Genomic DNA, 14,560 nt, shown 5'->3' on the forward strand with positions numbered 1-14,560 from the left:
ATGGAAGGAGAGAACAGAAACAGAAGGCCATTAGCAATATTTTATATTAAGCCTCAGAATATCACTGCACGAGGAAAAATGTAATTATATCTATCAAACATTCAGGCATTTTCAAGACATTGAATATAACCGCATGTAATGGACATCAATGGGGCTCCATAATTTAAAAGAGCAAGTGTCGGAACCCAGGATCTATGGAGGAGACCAATTTTTAGCTAGATGTATGGTGAAAGCTCAGTATAACATTACGAACTAAAAAATATTCTTTAAGTAGGTGGAGGTCTGGCAGTCGCAATACAGTTAAAGTAAGGGCACAAATAATGCTTTATTGGTAAGAACAGGCAATAATGTATGACTACAAAATGAACTGACTTTGACAGAGCATCTTAAAATGATGATTCCTAAGACGCCTGGTACTCTAAAGAGAGATGTACTTGTATACCAATATAATTAGCCATGATACACAAATAAAGCACCTTGATCACACATTATAACTACTCTCCAGGGAAGTCAGAGTCAGATGTCCCTGTGTGATGAAACCATTGTACAGGAAGGTAAATTGCAGTTTATCATAGGATAGTAGGCTGCATATCAGTGAAACGAAGCTATAAATGCAACAGTGTCCCTACCTACAGACAATTCAAGATAGAAGACCAACAATGATCAGCTTATCTATAGCAGAGGCAAAGAAGAAGATAATCTCCTTTCCGAAGAAAGAACCTTTGGGAACGGTATGGAACTGATGCGTCGCATTTGGTGCATCCAATGTATTGAAAATACCAGTGGATCAAGCTATCACAAAAGAGTAGGTGTAATAAAAAGAAATTTCAAGCATCAAAAGGCATCTGGGGACAGAGGTTGACCTCGTTGTCTCATGTTGAGCTGAAAATGTGGCAAGAAAAAAAAAACTCAACTTAGAATTCAGATAATGCAGTGTTAAAGATTCTATGTCCGCAAAAAAACGCTGCTATGGTTCCAGTTTTTGCCGAGCTTTTATGATGCGTGAAAACGTCCTTCCACAGAAAGTGGAACATTTCAAAATTTCAAAAGTTTGAAGGCAAAAATGTAATGTCTGTCCTTTATTTCAAGAATGCTAAAAGAGTCTTTTAGTGAATTATCCCTTTACAATACGAGCGATTCAGATGTTATGCGAGAAGTTTTTTTTAAAAGTACATTGTGCTAATGGCAAGAAAGTGACTCTTGTGGTAATAGATGCTTTATCTTTCGACACGTGCAACACATGTCAGTTGAAGAATGGTCAATTTAATTCCACTTACACGGTTTCAAATCTGTGCAGTATTGATCATCTTTGCACCATAGCTGTAATGACATATTAATTCTGAAGCTTTCCATTCTGTTTTGCGTCATAATGCGAGAAATATGGCAGCTAAAAATGAAGTCATTGTTTTTGTGAACATATGATCCGCACTGATTTTTTCAACGCTCCTTTTACTTCCTTGTTCCTTAGAGTGTAAATTATGGGGTTCATCATCGGTGTTATCACAGTATAGCAAACAGTAACTATTTTATCACTGTCCTGAGTATCATTTGATTGAGGTTTCATGTAAATGTACATTGCGGTACCATAAAACAAAACCACAACAGTTATATGAGAGGCACAAGTGGAAAATGCTTTGTACCTCCCTCTGGCAGTGCTTATTTTCAATATACTGATAATAATTCGGATGTAAGACACGAGGATCAATGCAATTGGGATCAGAAGTATAATTATTCCCACGACAAAAATTATAATTCCAATGAGAGAAACATCAACACAAGCCAATCTTAATACTGCTGGGACTTCACATTCGAAGTGATTAATCTCATTGCGCCCACATAAGGGAACCTGGAGAGTAAAAGCGACATGCAACACTGAAAGTACAAAGCCACAAACCCATGTTCCTGCTGCTATCCTGATGCAAACATTTTTGTTCATTATGGTCATGTAGCGCAAGGGGTAACAAATTGCTACATATCTGTCATATGCCATAACTGCCAGTAAGATGCATTCTGTTTCACCCAAAGAGAGGGATAAGTACATCTGCGTTGCACAACCCACAAAGGAAATGGTTTTCTTCTCAGACAAAAAGTTCTCCAGCATTTTGGGGGCAATCATAGAAGAGTAACAAATGTCAAGGAAAGACAAGTTGGAGAGGAAAAAGTACATAGGGGTGTGCAGCTGAGGATCTACTCTGATGGCAATGAGGATGAGGATGTTTCCAACAATAATGGAGATATAAATCGGGAGAAACACCACAAAAAGTATGACTTGTGTTTCTCGGTCGCTGGAGAGTCCAAGAAGGATAAATTCCGTCACGAAAGATTGATTTCGCCTCTCCATTAAAACTGTATTATTCTGTTGAAAGGAAATAAATGTATAGAAGAAATTCAATCACTTAAAACAGCCATGTATTTTACATTTTGAAAATTTTTTGACGACGGAGTAAATTTTGTCATACATAAATCAAGACATGTTATAACACATTTGTGAAAAATACGTTATTTTGCCAGCCCCTCCTTTTCCTAATTGCAGTACATGTAGGAGGCTGGCCTGGCGTGTAGTGGGTACCAGAGGTACTTACACCTTGTGCCAGGTCCAGTTATCCCTTATTAGTGTAGAAGAGGTGTTTCTAGCAGCTTAGACTGATAGAAGGTAGCTATGGCAAAGCAGCTTAGGCTGAATTAGGAGACATGCAAAGCACCTACTACACCTCTTATATCATATGCACAATGTCATAAGAAAACACAATACACAGAGTTACTAAAAATAAAGGTACTTTGTTTTTATGACAATATGCCAAAAGTATCTCAATGAGTATCCTCAGTAAGAAGATGAGATATATACACAAGTTATATGTACACAAATCCAAATCAGGTAAGTAAGAGCAGGAAAAGTAATGCAAACAGTGTAGAATTACAATAGGTTGCAAAAAGAGCACATAGGTATAGGGGCAACACAAAACCTTATACTCCAAAAGTGGAATGCGAACCACGAATGGACCCCAGACCTATGTGAGCTTGTAGAGGGTCGCTGGGACTGTGAGAAAACAGTGAGGGTTAGAAAAATACCCCACCCCAAGACCCTGAAAAGTAGGAGTAAAGTACACCTACTACCCCCAGAGAGCACAGAAGTCGTGATAGGGGGATTCTGCAGGAAGAACAAACACCAGCAGTGCACTGAAAATAGATTCCTGGACCTGAGTGCCTGTAAGACAAGGGGACCAAGTCCAATAGTCGCAACAGTGTCCAGGGGGGCAGGAGCCCAGGAAACCCCAGCTGAAGGTGCAAGGAAGCTGCCACCAGTGGGAAGAAGCTTGGTGTTCTGCAAGATAGAAGAGGACTAGGGACTTCTCCTTTGGAAGACTGATGTGCCCCGTCGCGAGGAAGCTTGCAGAGGTATCCCCACGCAGATAGACCGCAAACAAGCCTTGCTAGCTGCAAGGGTCGCAATAGAGGTTTTTGGGTGCTGCTGAGGACCAGTAAGGACCAGGATGTCGCCTTTTGGAGGAGGAGACAGAGGGGGCGCTCAGCAATTCAGAGAGCCCTCACAGAAGCAGGCAGCACCTGCAGAAGTACCCCAACATGTACTTGGAAGAAGAGTAAACTGGAGTCCATGCGAAGTTACAAAAGAGAGTCCCTCGACACAGGAGGACAACTCAGAATGTTGTGCACCGCAGGATGGAGTGCTGGGGACCCAGGCTTGGCTGTGCATGAAGGAAATCCTGGAAGAGTGCATAGGAGCCAGAGCAGCTGCAAATCACGCACTACACAGCTTTGCAGTCTAGCGTGGGGCAGCAAGGACATACCTCCACCAAACTTCGACTGAAGAGTCACTGGACTGTGGGAGCCACTTGGACAGAGTTGCTGTGTTCCAGGGACCACGCTCGTTGGGATGAGAGGGGACCCAGAGGACCAGTGTTGCATTCTTTTGGAGCCTGTGTTAGCAGGAGATTTCTTCGGAGCTTCTGGTGCAGGGTGAAGGCAGGCTACCCCCAGAGCATGCACCACCTGGAAACAGTCGGAATGGCCGGCAGGATTAGGCGCTACAATGTTGCTGGTAGTCGTTTGGCTACTTTGTTGCGGTTTTGCAGGTGTCCTGGAGCAGTCAGCAGTCGATCCTTGGTAGAATTTGAAGAGGGAGATGCAGAGGAACTCTGGTGAGCTCTTGCATTCGTCATCTGAAGAATTCCCCAAAGCAGTGACCCTAAATAGCCAGAAAAGGAGGTTTGGCTACCAGGTTAGGAGGATTGGCTACCAAGAGAGGTAAGAGCCTATCAGAAGGAGCCTCTGATGTCACCTGCTGGCACTGGCCACTCAGAGCAGTCCAGTGTGCCCCCAACATCTCTGTTTCCAAGATGGCAGAGGTCTGGGACACACTGGAGGGGCTCTGGGCACCTCCCCTGGGAGGTACTGGTCAGGGGAGTGGCCACTCCCCTTTCCTTTGTCCAGTTTCACGCCAGAGTAGGGCTGGGGGATCCCTGGACTGGTGTAGACTGGCATATGCAGAGATGGGCACCATCTGTGCCCATCAAAGCATTTCCAGAGGCTGGGGCAGGCTTCTCCTACCCAGCCCTTCACACCTATTTCCAAAGGGAGAGGGTGGAACATCCTCTCTTAGAGGAAATCCGTTGTTCTGCCTTCCTGGGCCAGGGCTGCCTGGACCCCAGGAGGGCAGAAACCTGTCTGGGGGGTTGGCAGCAGCAGCAGCTGCAGTGGAAACCCCGGAAAGGCAGTTTGGCAGTACCCGGGTTCTGTGCTAGAAACCCGGGGGGTCATGGAATTGTCCCCCCAATACCAGAATGGTATGGGGGGACAATTCCATAATCTTAGACATGTTACATGGCCATGTTCGGATTTACCATTGTGACGCTATACAGAGGTAGTGACCTATGTATAGTGCACACGTGTGATGGTGTCCCCGCACTCGCAAAGTCTGAGGAATTTGCCCTGAACGATGTGGGGGCACCTTGGCTAGTGCCAGGGTGCCCACACACTAAGTAACTTTGCACCCAACCTTCACCAGGTGAAGGTTAGACATATAGGTGACTTATAGGTTAATTAAGTGTAGTGGTAAATGGCTGTGAAATAACGTGGACGTAATTTCACGCAGGCTGCAGTGTCAGGCCTGTGTAAGAATTGTCAGAGCTCCCTATGGGTGGCAAAAGAAATGCTGCAGCCCATAGGGTTCTCCTGAAATCCCAATACCCTGGGTACCTCAGTACCATGTACAAGGGAATTATATGGGTGTACCAGTATGCCAATGTGAATTGGTAAATGTAGTCACTAGCCTGTTAGTGACAAATTTGGAAAGCAGAGAGAGCATAACCACTGAGGTTCTTGTTAGCAGAGCCTCAGTGAGACAGTTAGGCATTACACAGGGAACACATACAGGGCACATACTATGAGCACTGGGGCCCTATCCATGACCTGATAAGTCTTCATTGTCTAAGTGGAAATATCTGGAGAGTCCATATGCATTGGAGTGGGTACTCCCAGGTCTATGTTCCACTGTACAGTCCATTCCCTGTAGAGATATGGACCACCTCAACAATTTAGGGTTTTCGCCTTTCATTTGTTTTAGCCAAAGTAGACGTTTGTGGTCTGTCTGAACAATAAAGTGAGTGGCAAACAGGTATGGCCTCAACTTTTTCAGTGCCCAGACCACAGTAAAGGCCTCCCTCTCTATGGCAGACCAACGTTTTCTCTAGGGGTCAACCTTCTGCTGATAAAAGCAACTGGTTGATCCTGGCCCTCAGAATTCAGTAGTGATAAGACTGCCTACCCCTAATTCAGATGCATCAGTTTGAATGATGAATTTCTTGGAGTAATATGGGCTTTTTAGGACAGGTGCAGAGCACATGGCCAGTTTGAGCTCCTCGAAAGCTTTCTGACAGCTAGCTGTCCATAATACCTTTTTAGGCATTTTCTTACTTGTGAGATCATTAAGAGGGGCTGCTATGGAGCCATAGTTTTTCATGAATCTCCTGTAGTACCCTGTGAGGCCTAAGAAGGCTCTCACCTGGGTCTGAGTTGTAGGGGGAACCCAATCCATGATTGTCTGGATTTTCCCCTGAAGTGGTGCAATCTGTTCTCCACCTACCAGGTGTCACAGATAAACCACCTTACCCCGTCCTATCTGGAACTTTCAGGCCTTGATAGTGAGGCCTGCCTTTTTCTGGGCCTCCAAAACTTTCCAAAGGTGGGCCAGGTGCTCATCCCAGGTGGAGCTAAAGACAGCAATATCATCTAGATATGCCGCACTAAAAGCCTCCAACCCTTGCAGGACTATGTTCACCAACCTCTGAAAAGTGGCAGTTGCATTTTTAAAACCAAAGGGCATCACTGTAAATTGGTAGTGCCCTCCTATAGTTGAAAATGCAGTCTTTGGTTTAGAATCCTCAGCCAATTTGATCTGCCAATACCCTGCAGTCAAATCAAAGGTGCTAAGAAACATGGCAGATACCAGTGTATCAATGAGCTCATCTGCCCTGGGTATAGGGTGAGCGTCAATCTTTTGTTACCTGATTGAGACCTCTGTAGTCGACACAAAACCTCATCTCCCTTTTTCCATCTTTTGTTTGAGGCTTTGGTACAAGCACCACAGGGCTAGCCCATGGGCTTTCAAAAGGCTCAATCACTCGCAGATCTAACATCTTCTGTACCTCTTGTTTTATGCAGTCTCTGACATGGCCAGGCTGCCTATAAATCTTACTCTTGACAGGCAGGCTGTCACCAGTATCAATAGTGTGTTCACACCAGGATGTTGTACCTGGCACAATTGAAAAGAGTTCAGAAAATTGTCCAAGGAGATTGATGCAGTTGTCTTTCTGTTCTGCAGTCAGACAATCTGCCAAAACTACTCCCTCCACTAAGGCATCTGCTTCAGTGGTGGAGAAGAGATCAGGGAGAGGGTCACTCTCTTCTTCCTGTGCCTTATCTATTGCCATGAGCAGGGTGAGATCAGCCCTGTCATAGTAGAGTTTTAGGCGGTTCACATGAACAACCCTAAGGGGACTCCTGGCAGTGCCCAGGTCTACCAAATAGGTAACCTCACCCTTCTTTTCAACAATTAGATGAGTCCACTCCATTTGTCCTGGAGTGCTCTTGGGGCCACAGGCTCCAATACCCATACCTTTTGTCCTGGTTGGTACTGGATCAGAACAGACTTCTGGCCATGCCATTGCTTTTGCAGCTCCTGGCTGGCCTGAAGGTTTTTACTGGCCTTTTTCATGTACTCTGCCATTATGGATCTTAGGCCAAGTACATAGTCCACTATGTCCTGTTTAGGAGCTTTTAAAGGTTGTTCCCAACCCTCCTTCACAAGAGTGAGTGGATCTCTTACAGGGTGTCCAAAGAGGAGTTCAAAGGGGATGAAGCCCACTTCTTTCTGGGGTACCTCCCTGTAAGCAAAAAGGAGGCAAGGTAACAGGACATCCCTTCTCCTCCTGAGTTTATCAGGGTGTCCCATTATCATACCTTTGAGAGTTTTATTAAACCTCTCTACCAGTCCATTAGTCTGTCGGTGATAATGAGTGGTCAACTTGTAGGTAACACCACACTTCTTCCACATTGCTTTCAAGTATGCAGACATGAGGTTGCTACCCCTGTCTGATACTACCTCTTTAGGAAAACCCACCCTGGAAAAGATTCCCAGGAGGGCCTTTGCCACTGCAGGAGCTGTAGTGGTCCGTATAATAATTGCTTCAGGATATCTTGTGGCATGGTCCACTACCACCAAGATAAACCTATTGCCTGAAGTAGTAGGAGGGTCAAGGGGTACAAATGTGTCAACCCCTACCCTTTCAAAGGGCACCCCAACCACAGGTAATGGAATAAGGAGAGCCTTCGGAGTGCCACCAGTCTTGCCATTGGCTTGGCAGGTCACACAAGACTTGCAAAAATCTTTAGTGTCCTCTGACATCCTAGGGCAGTAAAACAAGGGGACAAGTCTTTCCCATGTTTTGATCTCGCCCAAATGCCCAGCCAAAGGAATGGCATGTGCAAGAGTTAGGAGGAACTCTCTGTACTGCAGGGGAATGACCAATCTCCTGGCTGCTCCAGGATTTGGGTCCCTTGCCTTGGTGTACAAGAGGTTGTCTTCCCAGTAAACTCTATGGCTGTCACTGACATCCCCATTTTGCTGTTTGACAGCTTGCTGTCTGAGACCCTCTAATGTGGGACAGGTTTGCTGTGCCACACTCAGCTCTTCCCTGGCAGGCCCCCCTCCACCCAAAAGCTCAGCAGTGTCTGCTGCCAACTAATTTGGTGAAGGTTCTGCACAGGGAGGAAATTCTTCCTTCTCAGAAGGAGAATCATCTGTAGAGGGAGGGATAGTGGGTAGGGATTTACCCTTTCTACCCCTAGCTTTTCGGAGCACTTTGTCCATTCTTCCAGGATCCAAGTTACCCTGTCCTTTTTGCTTTTTGGCCTGAACCCTGGTTAAAGCAAATTTATGCCCAGGAATGCCCAGCATTGCTGCATGAGCCTCCAACTCCACTTCTGCCCAAGCTGATGTCTCTAAATCGTTCCCTAGTAGACAGTCTACAGGTAAATCTGAGGCAACCACAACTTTCTTTGGACCAGTAACCCCCCCCTCCCAGTTGAGATTTACAACAGCCATGGGGTGGCTAAGAGTGTTGCTATGAGCGTCTGTCACTTGGTACTGCTGAACAAGTAGGTGTTGTTCAGGGTGGACCAGTTTCTCTATGACCATAGTAACACTGACACCTGTGTCCCTGTAGGCCTGAACCTCAACACCACTTATTAGGGGAAGTTGCTTGTACTTATCCATATTACGGGGACAAGCAACCAAGGTGGCCAAATCAATGGCACCTTTGAGAGTAAAACGGCCTCTGTGGTCTCCCTAACAAGACCAATCCCAACTCCATTGCCAATAGTGAGCCCAGCTACACCCTTGGATTGGCTATTTGTAGGTTTCCCACCACCACTGCTATTACTAGGGGCACTAGAATTTGCAGCAGGGGTTGTGGCGGTGGGAGGTTTGGTGTTTTTCTTTGGACAACTGGAATCAGTTGCCCAATGGCCTTTGACTTTACACAAATAACACCAAGGCTTTTTAGGTTGATTATTGGAAGAGGATTTGGACCCACCACCCCCACCAGAGGATTTTTGTGGGCTTGATGAAGACTCAGTATTTTTACCTTTGTCCCCACCCTTGTCAGAAGACTTACCATCCTTCTTCTTGCCATCCTTGTCACCCCCTGTATGAACATTTCTGTTCACCCTTGTTCTGACCCACTTGTCTGCCTTCTTTCCCTATTCTTGGGGAGAGGTCAGATTCGAGTCTACTAGGTATTGGTGCAACAAGTCAGACACACAGTTATTCAGAATATACTCTCTCAGAATAAGATTATGCAGGCTTTCATAGTCAGATACCTTTCTGCCATGTAACCACCCTTCCAAGGCCTTCACTGATCAGTCCACACAATCTGTCCACTCTAGAGAGGACTCTTTTCTGGTGTCTCTGAACTTAATCCTGTATTGTTCAGTGGTTAAGCCAAATCCATCCAAGAGTGCATCCTTCAATACTGTGAAATTGTTAGCTTTACTTTCTCTAACAGTAAGGAGCCTATCCCTACCCTTTCCTGTGAAAGATAGACACAAAATAGCAGCCCACTGCTTTGAGGGACCCCCTGTACCATACAGGCCCCCTCAAGTACAGCAAACCACTTGTTGATGTCATCCCCCTCCTTGTAAGGGGGGACTATCTTGTGCAGGTTCCTGGAATCATGCTCTCTAACAGGATTACTATCAGGAATACTGCTGCTGCCACCATGGGGTCCTAACCCTAACCTCTGTCTTTCCTTCTCTATGTCTAGGGATTCCCTATCTAAGGCCAGCTGTTGCTGTTTAAGCCTCAGTCTGGTCTCTTCAACCCTCAACTTTTTGAGTTCCCTTTCTAACAAGTTATCCTGAGGGTGGGTGGGTTGGGAATGCTTTGACACAGATGACAAATGGGAAACTTCAGAGGGGAACCTGTCCCTGACTGTCTGGACCCTGGTAACTTGGCCACTAGGAACAAAGGATGCCCTACTGTGATGGGAACCTCCATTACTACCAACATTACTGGGTGTCCTGCTAGGGGGCAGACCATGTTCAGAACCCTCCCCACTCTTCCAGAGAACTCTCCTGAATCAGACTGGGATAGTTTCTATATGTTCTAACCTCTCATTTGATGGACCAGCTTGGTTTTCATCATCTACAATACGCATGTTGAACAGAAACTCTTTTGTAGTGTTCTTTCCTATAACTAAACCTCTTTCTAGGCAGAGACTCATTAAGCTCTTGTAATTCAAAATGTCATAAGTAGCATTGACAGTTTTGGGAGCTGAATCTACCACAGAGATGATAGCAAAAGGTTTAGAGATACTGAGAAGGAAGAAAAAGTTTCAGAACTTTTTAAAGAACAGAGAAAAAAAACTTTTTCTAACTTTTAGAAAACTTTTAGAAGTTTTAAGAAACTTTTCAGAACTTTGTAAAAAGTTTTAGAGGAGAAAAGCAAACTTTTTTTTGGTTAAGTGTACATACACTGAACTGTTTGGTATATGATTCTCTTATGAAAAGTACAAAATGACAAAGTGGTGAGTAGTTACAGGTACTTATCCCACCGCTGCACAACCAATGTCGAGGCTGGCCTGACTTGTAGTGGGTACCAGAGGTACTTACACCTTGTGCCAGGTCCAGATATCCCTAATTAGTATTGAAGAGGTGTTTCTAGCAGCTTATACTGATAGAAGGTAGCTATGGCAAAGCAGCTTAGGCTGAACTAGGAGACATGCAAAGCTCCTACTACACCACTTATATCATATGCACAATATCATAAGAAAACACAATACACAGAGTTACTAAAAATAAAGGTACTTTATTTTTATGACAATATGCCAAAAGTATCTCAATGAGTATCCTCAGTAAGAAGATGAGATATATACACAAGTTATATGTACACAAACCCAAATCAGGTAAGTAAGAGCAAGAAAAGTAATGCAAACAGTGTAGAATTACAGTAGGTTGCAATATGAGCACATAGGTATAGGGGCAACACAAACCCTATACTCCAAAAGTGGAATGCGAACCACGAACAGACCCCAGACCTATGTGAGCTTGTAGAGGGTCACGAGGACTGTAAGAAAACAGTGAGGGTTAGAAAAATACCCCAACCCAAGACCCTGAAAAGTAGGAGTAAAGTACACCTACTACCCCCAGAGAGCACAGAAGTCGTGATAGGGGGATTCTGCAGGAAGAACAAACACCAGCAGTGCACTGAAAATGGATTTCCGGACCTGAGTACCTGTAAGACAAGGGGACCAAGTCCAATAGTCGCGATAGTGTCCGGGAGGACAGGAGCCCAGGAAACCCCAGCTGAAGGTGCAAGGAAGCTGCAAACGGTTGGAAGAAGCTTGGAGTTCTGCAAGAAAGAAGAGGACTAGGGACTTCTCCTAGACGACTGATGTCCCCCGTTGCGATGAAGCTTGCAAAGGTGTTCCCACGCAGATAGAACACAAACAAGCCTTGCTAGCTGCAAGGGTCGCGGTAGAGGTTTTGGGTGCTGCTGAGGACCAGGAAGCACCTGGATGTCCCGTTTTGGAGGAGAAGCCAGAGGGGGTGCACAGCAACTCAGAGAGCCCTCACAGAAGCAGGCAGCACCACAGAAGTACCCCAACAGGCACTTGGAAGAAGAGTGAACTGGAGTCCATGCGAAGTTACAAAAGGGAGTCCCGCGACGCCAGAGGACAAGTCAGAAGGTTGTGCACTGCAGGACAGAGTGCTGGCAACCTAGGCTTGGCTGTGCACGAAGGAAATCCTGGAAGAGTGCACAGGAGCCAGAGCAGCTGCAAATCACGCCGTACACAGCTTCGCAGTCTTGCGAGGGGAGGCAAGGACTTACCTCTACCAAACTTGGACTGAAGAGTCACTGGACTGTGGGAGTCACTTGGACAGAGTTGCTGTGTTCCAGGGACCACGCGCGTCAGGATGAGAGGGGACCCAGAGGACAAGTGTTGCAGTCTTTTGGTGCCTGCGTTAGCAGGGGGAAGATTCCGTCGACCCACAGGAGATTTCTTAGGAGCTTCTGGTGCAGAGTGAAGGCAGGCTACCCCCAGAGCATGCACCACCTGAAAACAGTCGAGAAAGCCGGCAGGATTAGGCGCTACAATGTTGCTGGTAGTCATCTGGCTACTTTGTTGCAGTTTTGCAGGCGTCCTGGAGCAGTCAGTGGTCGATCCTTTGGTAGAAGGTGAAGAGGGAGATGCAGAGGAACTCTGGTGAGCTTATCTGAAGAATTCCCCAAAGCAGAGACCCTAAATAGCCAGAAAAGGAGGTTTGGCTATCAGGTTAGGAGGACTGGCTACTAAGAGAGGTAAGAGCCTATCAGAAGGAGCCTCTGACATCACCTGCTGGCACTCGCCACTCAGAGCAGTCCAGTGTGCCCCCAACACCTCTGTTTCAAAGATGGCAGAGGTCTGGGACACACTGGAGGAGCTCTGTGCACCTCCCCAGGGAGGTACTGGACAGGGGAGTGGTAACTCCCCTTTCCTTTGTCCAGTTTCGCACCAGAGCAGGGCTGGGGGATCCCTGAACTGGTGTAGACTGGCTTATGCAGAGATGGGCACCATCAGTGCCCACCAAAGCATTTCCAGAGGCTGGGGGAGGCTACTCCTCCCCAGCCCTTCACACCTATTTCCAAAGGGAGAGGGTGTACCACCCTCTCTCAGAGGAAATTATTTTTCTGCCTTCCTGGGCCAGGGCTGCCTGGACCCCAGGAGGGCAGAGACCTGTCTGAGGGGTTGGCAGCAGCAGCAGCTGCAGTGGAAACCCTGGAAAGGCAGTTTGGCAGTACCCGGGTTCTGTGCTAGAGACCCGGTGTTATAGTTTAGCAGCTATTAGATTAACCATTTTCTCTGCCACATGCTGCCATGTGCTCACCATGTGCTCTGTCCTACCTTTCTGTTAACTACTCTTGAAAATCTGCCTAGTGACAAGTCATATTTAGCATCTCCCACTTTCGCACATGCTCAGTAAGGTCTGCAGCTGTTAGTCCTTGAAAACTGTTAGCTCCTTCTACCTGTCGACTGTACATTTTCCACATGACCTTACATGTATGCAAGTCTTGCATCTATAATTGTACCACCTCCTTTTAGCCCCTGCATGGGTATAAAAGGACCATGCTCTCTCAATGCAGTGTGCTACTTCAAACATTACCAAAGGGTGCTGTTTGAACTGTAGTACCACCTCATGAGGTTAATAAACTTTGTCTTTTATTTCAGTTCCTGTGCCAACTTCTTCCTACATGGTCTGAGGACTTTGTGCAGAGAAAGGTGAACCCCTTGCACTAGTAGGCCTTGCTGAGGCTTACTTCAACACTGGGGGATCATGGAATTGTCACCCCAATACCAGGATGGTATTGGGGTGACAATTCCATGATCTTAGACATGTTACATGGCCATGTTCAGAGTTACCATTGTGACGCTATACATAGGTAGTGACCTATGTATAGTGCACCCGTGCAATGGTGTCCCTGCACTCACAAAGTCCGGGGAATTTGCCCTGAACGATGTGGGGGCACCTTGGCTAGTGCCAGGGTGCCCACACACTAAGTAACTTTGCACCCAACCTTCACCAGGTGAAGGTTAGACATATAGGTGACTTATATGTTACTTATGTGCAGTGGTAAATGGCTGTGAAATAACATGGACGTTATTTCACACAGGCTGCAGTGTCAGGCCTGTGTAAGAATTGTCAGAGCTCCCTATGGATGGCAAAAGAAATGCTGCAGCCCATAGGGATCTCCTGGAACCCCAATACCCTGGGTACCTAAGTGCCATAAACAAGGGAATTATATGGGTGTACCAGTATGCCAATGTGAATTGGTAAATTTTGTCACTAGCCTGTTAGTGACAAATTTGGAAAGCAGAGAGAGCATAACCACTGAGGTTTTGGTTAGCAGAGCCTCAGTGAGACAGTTAGGCATCACACAGGGAACACATACAGGGCACATACTTATGAGCACTGGGGCCCTGCCTGGCAGGGTCCCAGTGAAACATAGACTAAACAACATATATACAGTGAAATATGGGGGTAACATGCCAGGCAAGATGGTACTTTCCTCCAGTACACACTTACAATTACTGTAAAATACGCTTTCAGAAAGTGTTATTTAACCTTTAATTCAAGTATGATTTGTGACTCATATATAATTTTTTTTACAAGGATAGCAATGGCCCTTCTGTGTCATATGATAAGTTTTGACAAGAACAGCAATGCCTGTATATGTTTACTTTAATCTTACTTAAGAAACTCAAGAGCTATTTTATGCTACGACATGCAATTACTCTCAGATACTTTTTTTAAACTAAATGTGTGATGAGTACTAAGAGTGGAAACAGGGCTAAAGCTAACCCCAGCACGGGACACTGCTGCAGCCGGGTACAAGTTTGCCTGACAAGACAATTATCCCAGGAGTGGGGTTGCCATCGTATTAAAAAATGCCATCAGCTGGCACCACCTGTACTGACATCTCCAACAGTTATGTGGAGCACCTCAC

General features: G+C 45.9%; 1 protein-coding gene across 1 annotated transcript; it reads right to left on the reverse strand.

Annotated features, from left to right (window-relative positions):
• Nucleotides 1-1,399: 1,399 nt before the first annotated feature.
• Nucleotides 1,400-2,341, reverse strand: LOC138283436 (olfactory receptor 2D3-like). Its single transcript, XM_069221389.1, has one exon. It carries the CDS (start codon nt 2,339-2,341, stop codon nt 1,400-1,402), a length of 942 nt encoding a protein of 313 aa, XP_069077490.1.
• Nucleotides 2,342-14,560: the final 12,219 nt, after the last annotated feature.

The sequence above is a fragment of the Pleurodeles waltl genome, chromosome 3_1, assembly GCF_031143425.1.
Source record: "Pleurodeles waltl isolate 20211129_DDA chromosome 3_1, aPleWal1.hap1.20221129, whole genome shotgun sequence".
In the NCBI taxonomy this organism is placed as follows: domain Eukaryota; kingdom Metazoa; phylum Chordata; class Amphibia; order Caudata; family Salamandridae; genus Pleurodeles; species Pleurodeles waltl.

Excerpts from the sequence above, each read along its gene's own strand:
- LOC138283436 (XM_069221389.1), bottom strand. The coding sequence starts at position 2,341 with ATGGAGAGGCGAAATCAATCTTTCGTGACGGAATTTATCCTTCTTGGA.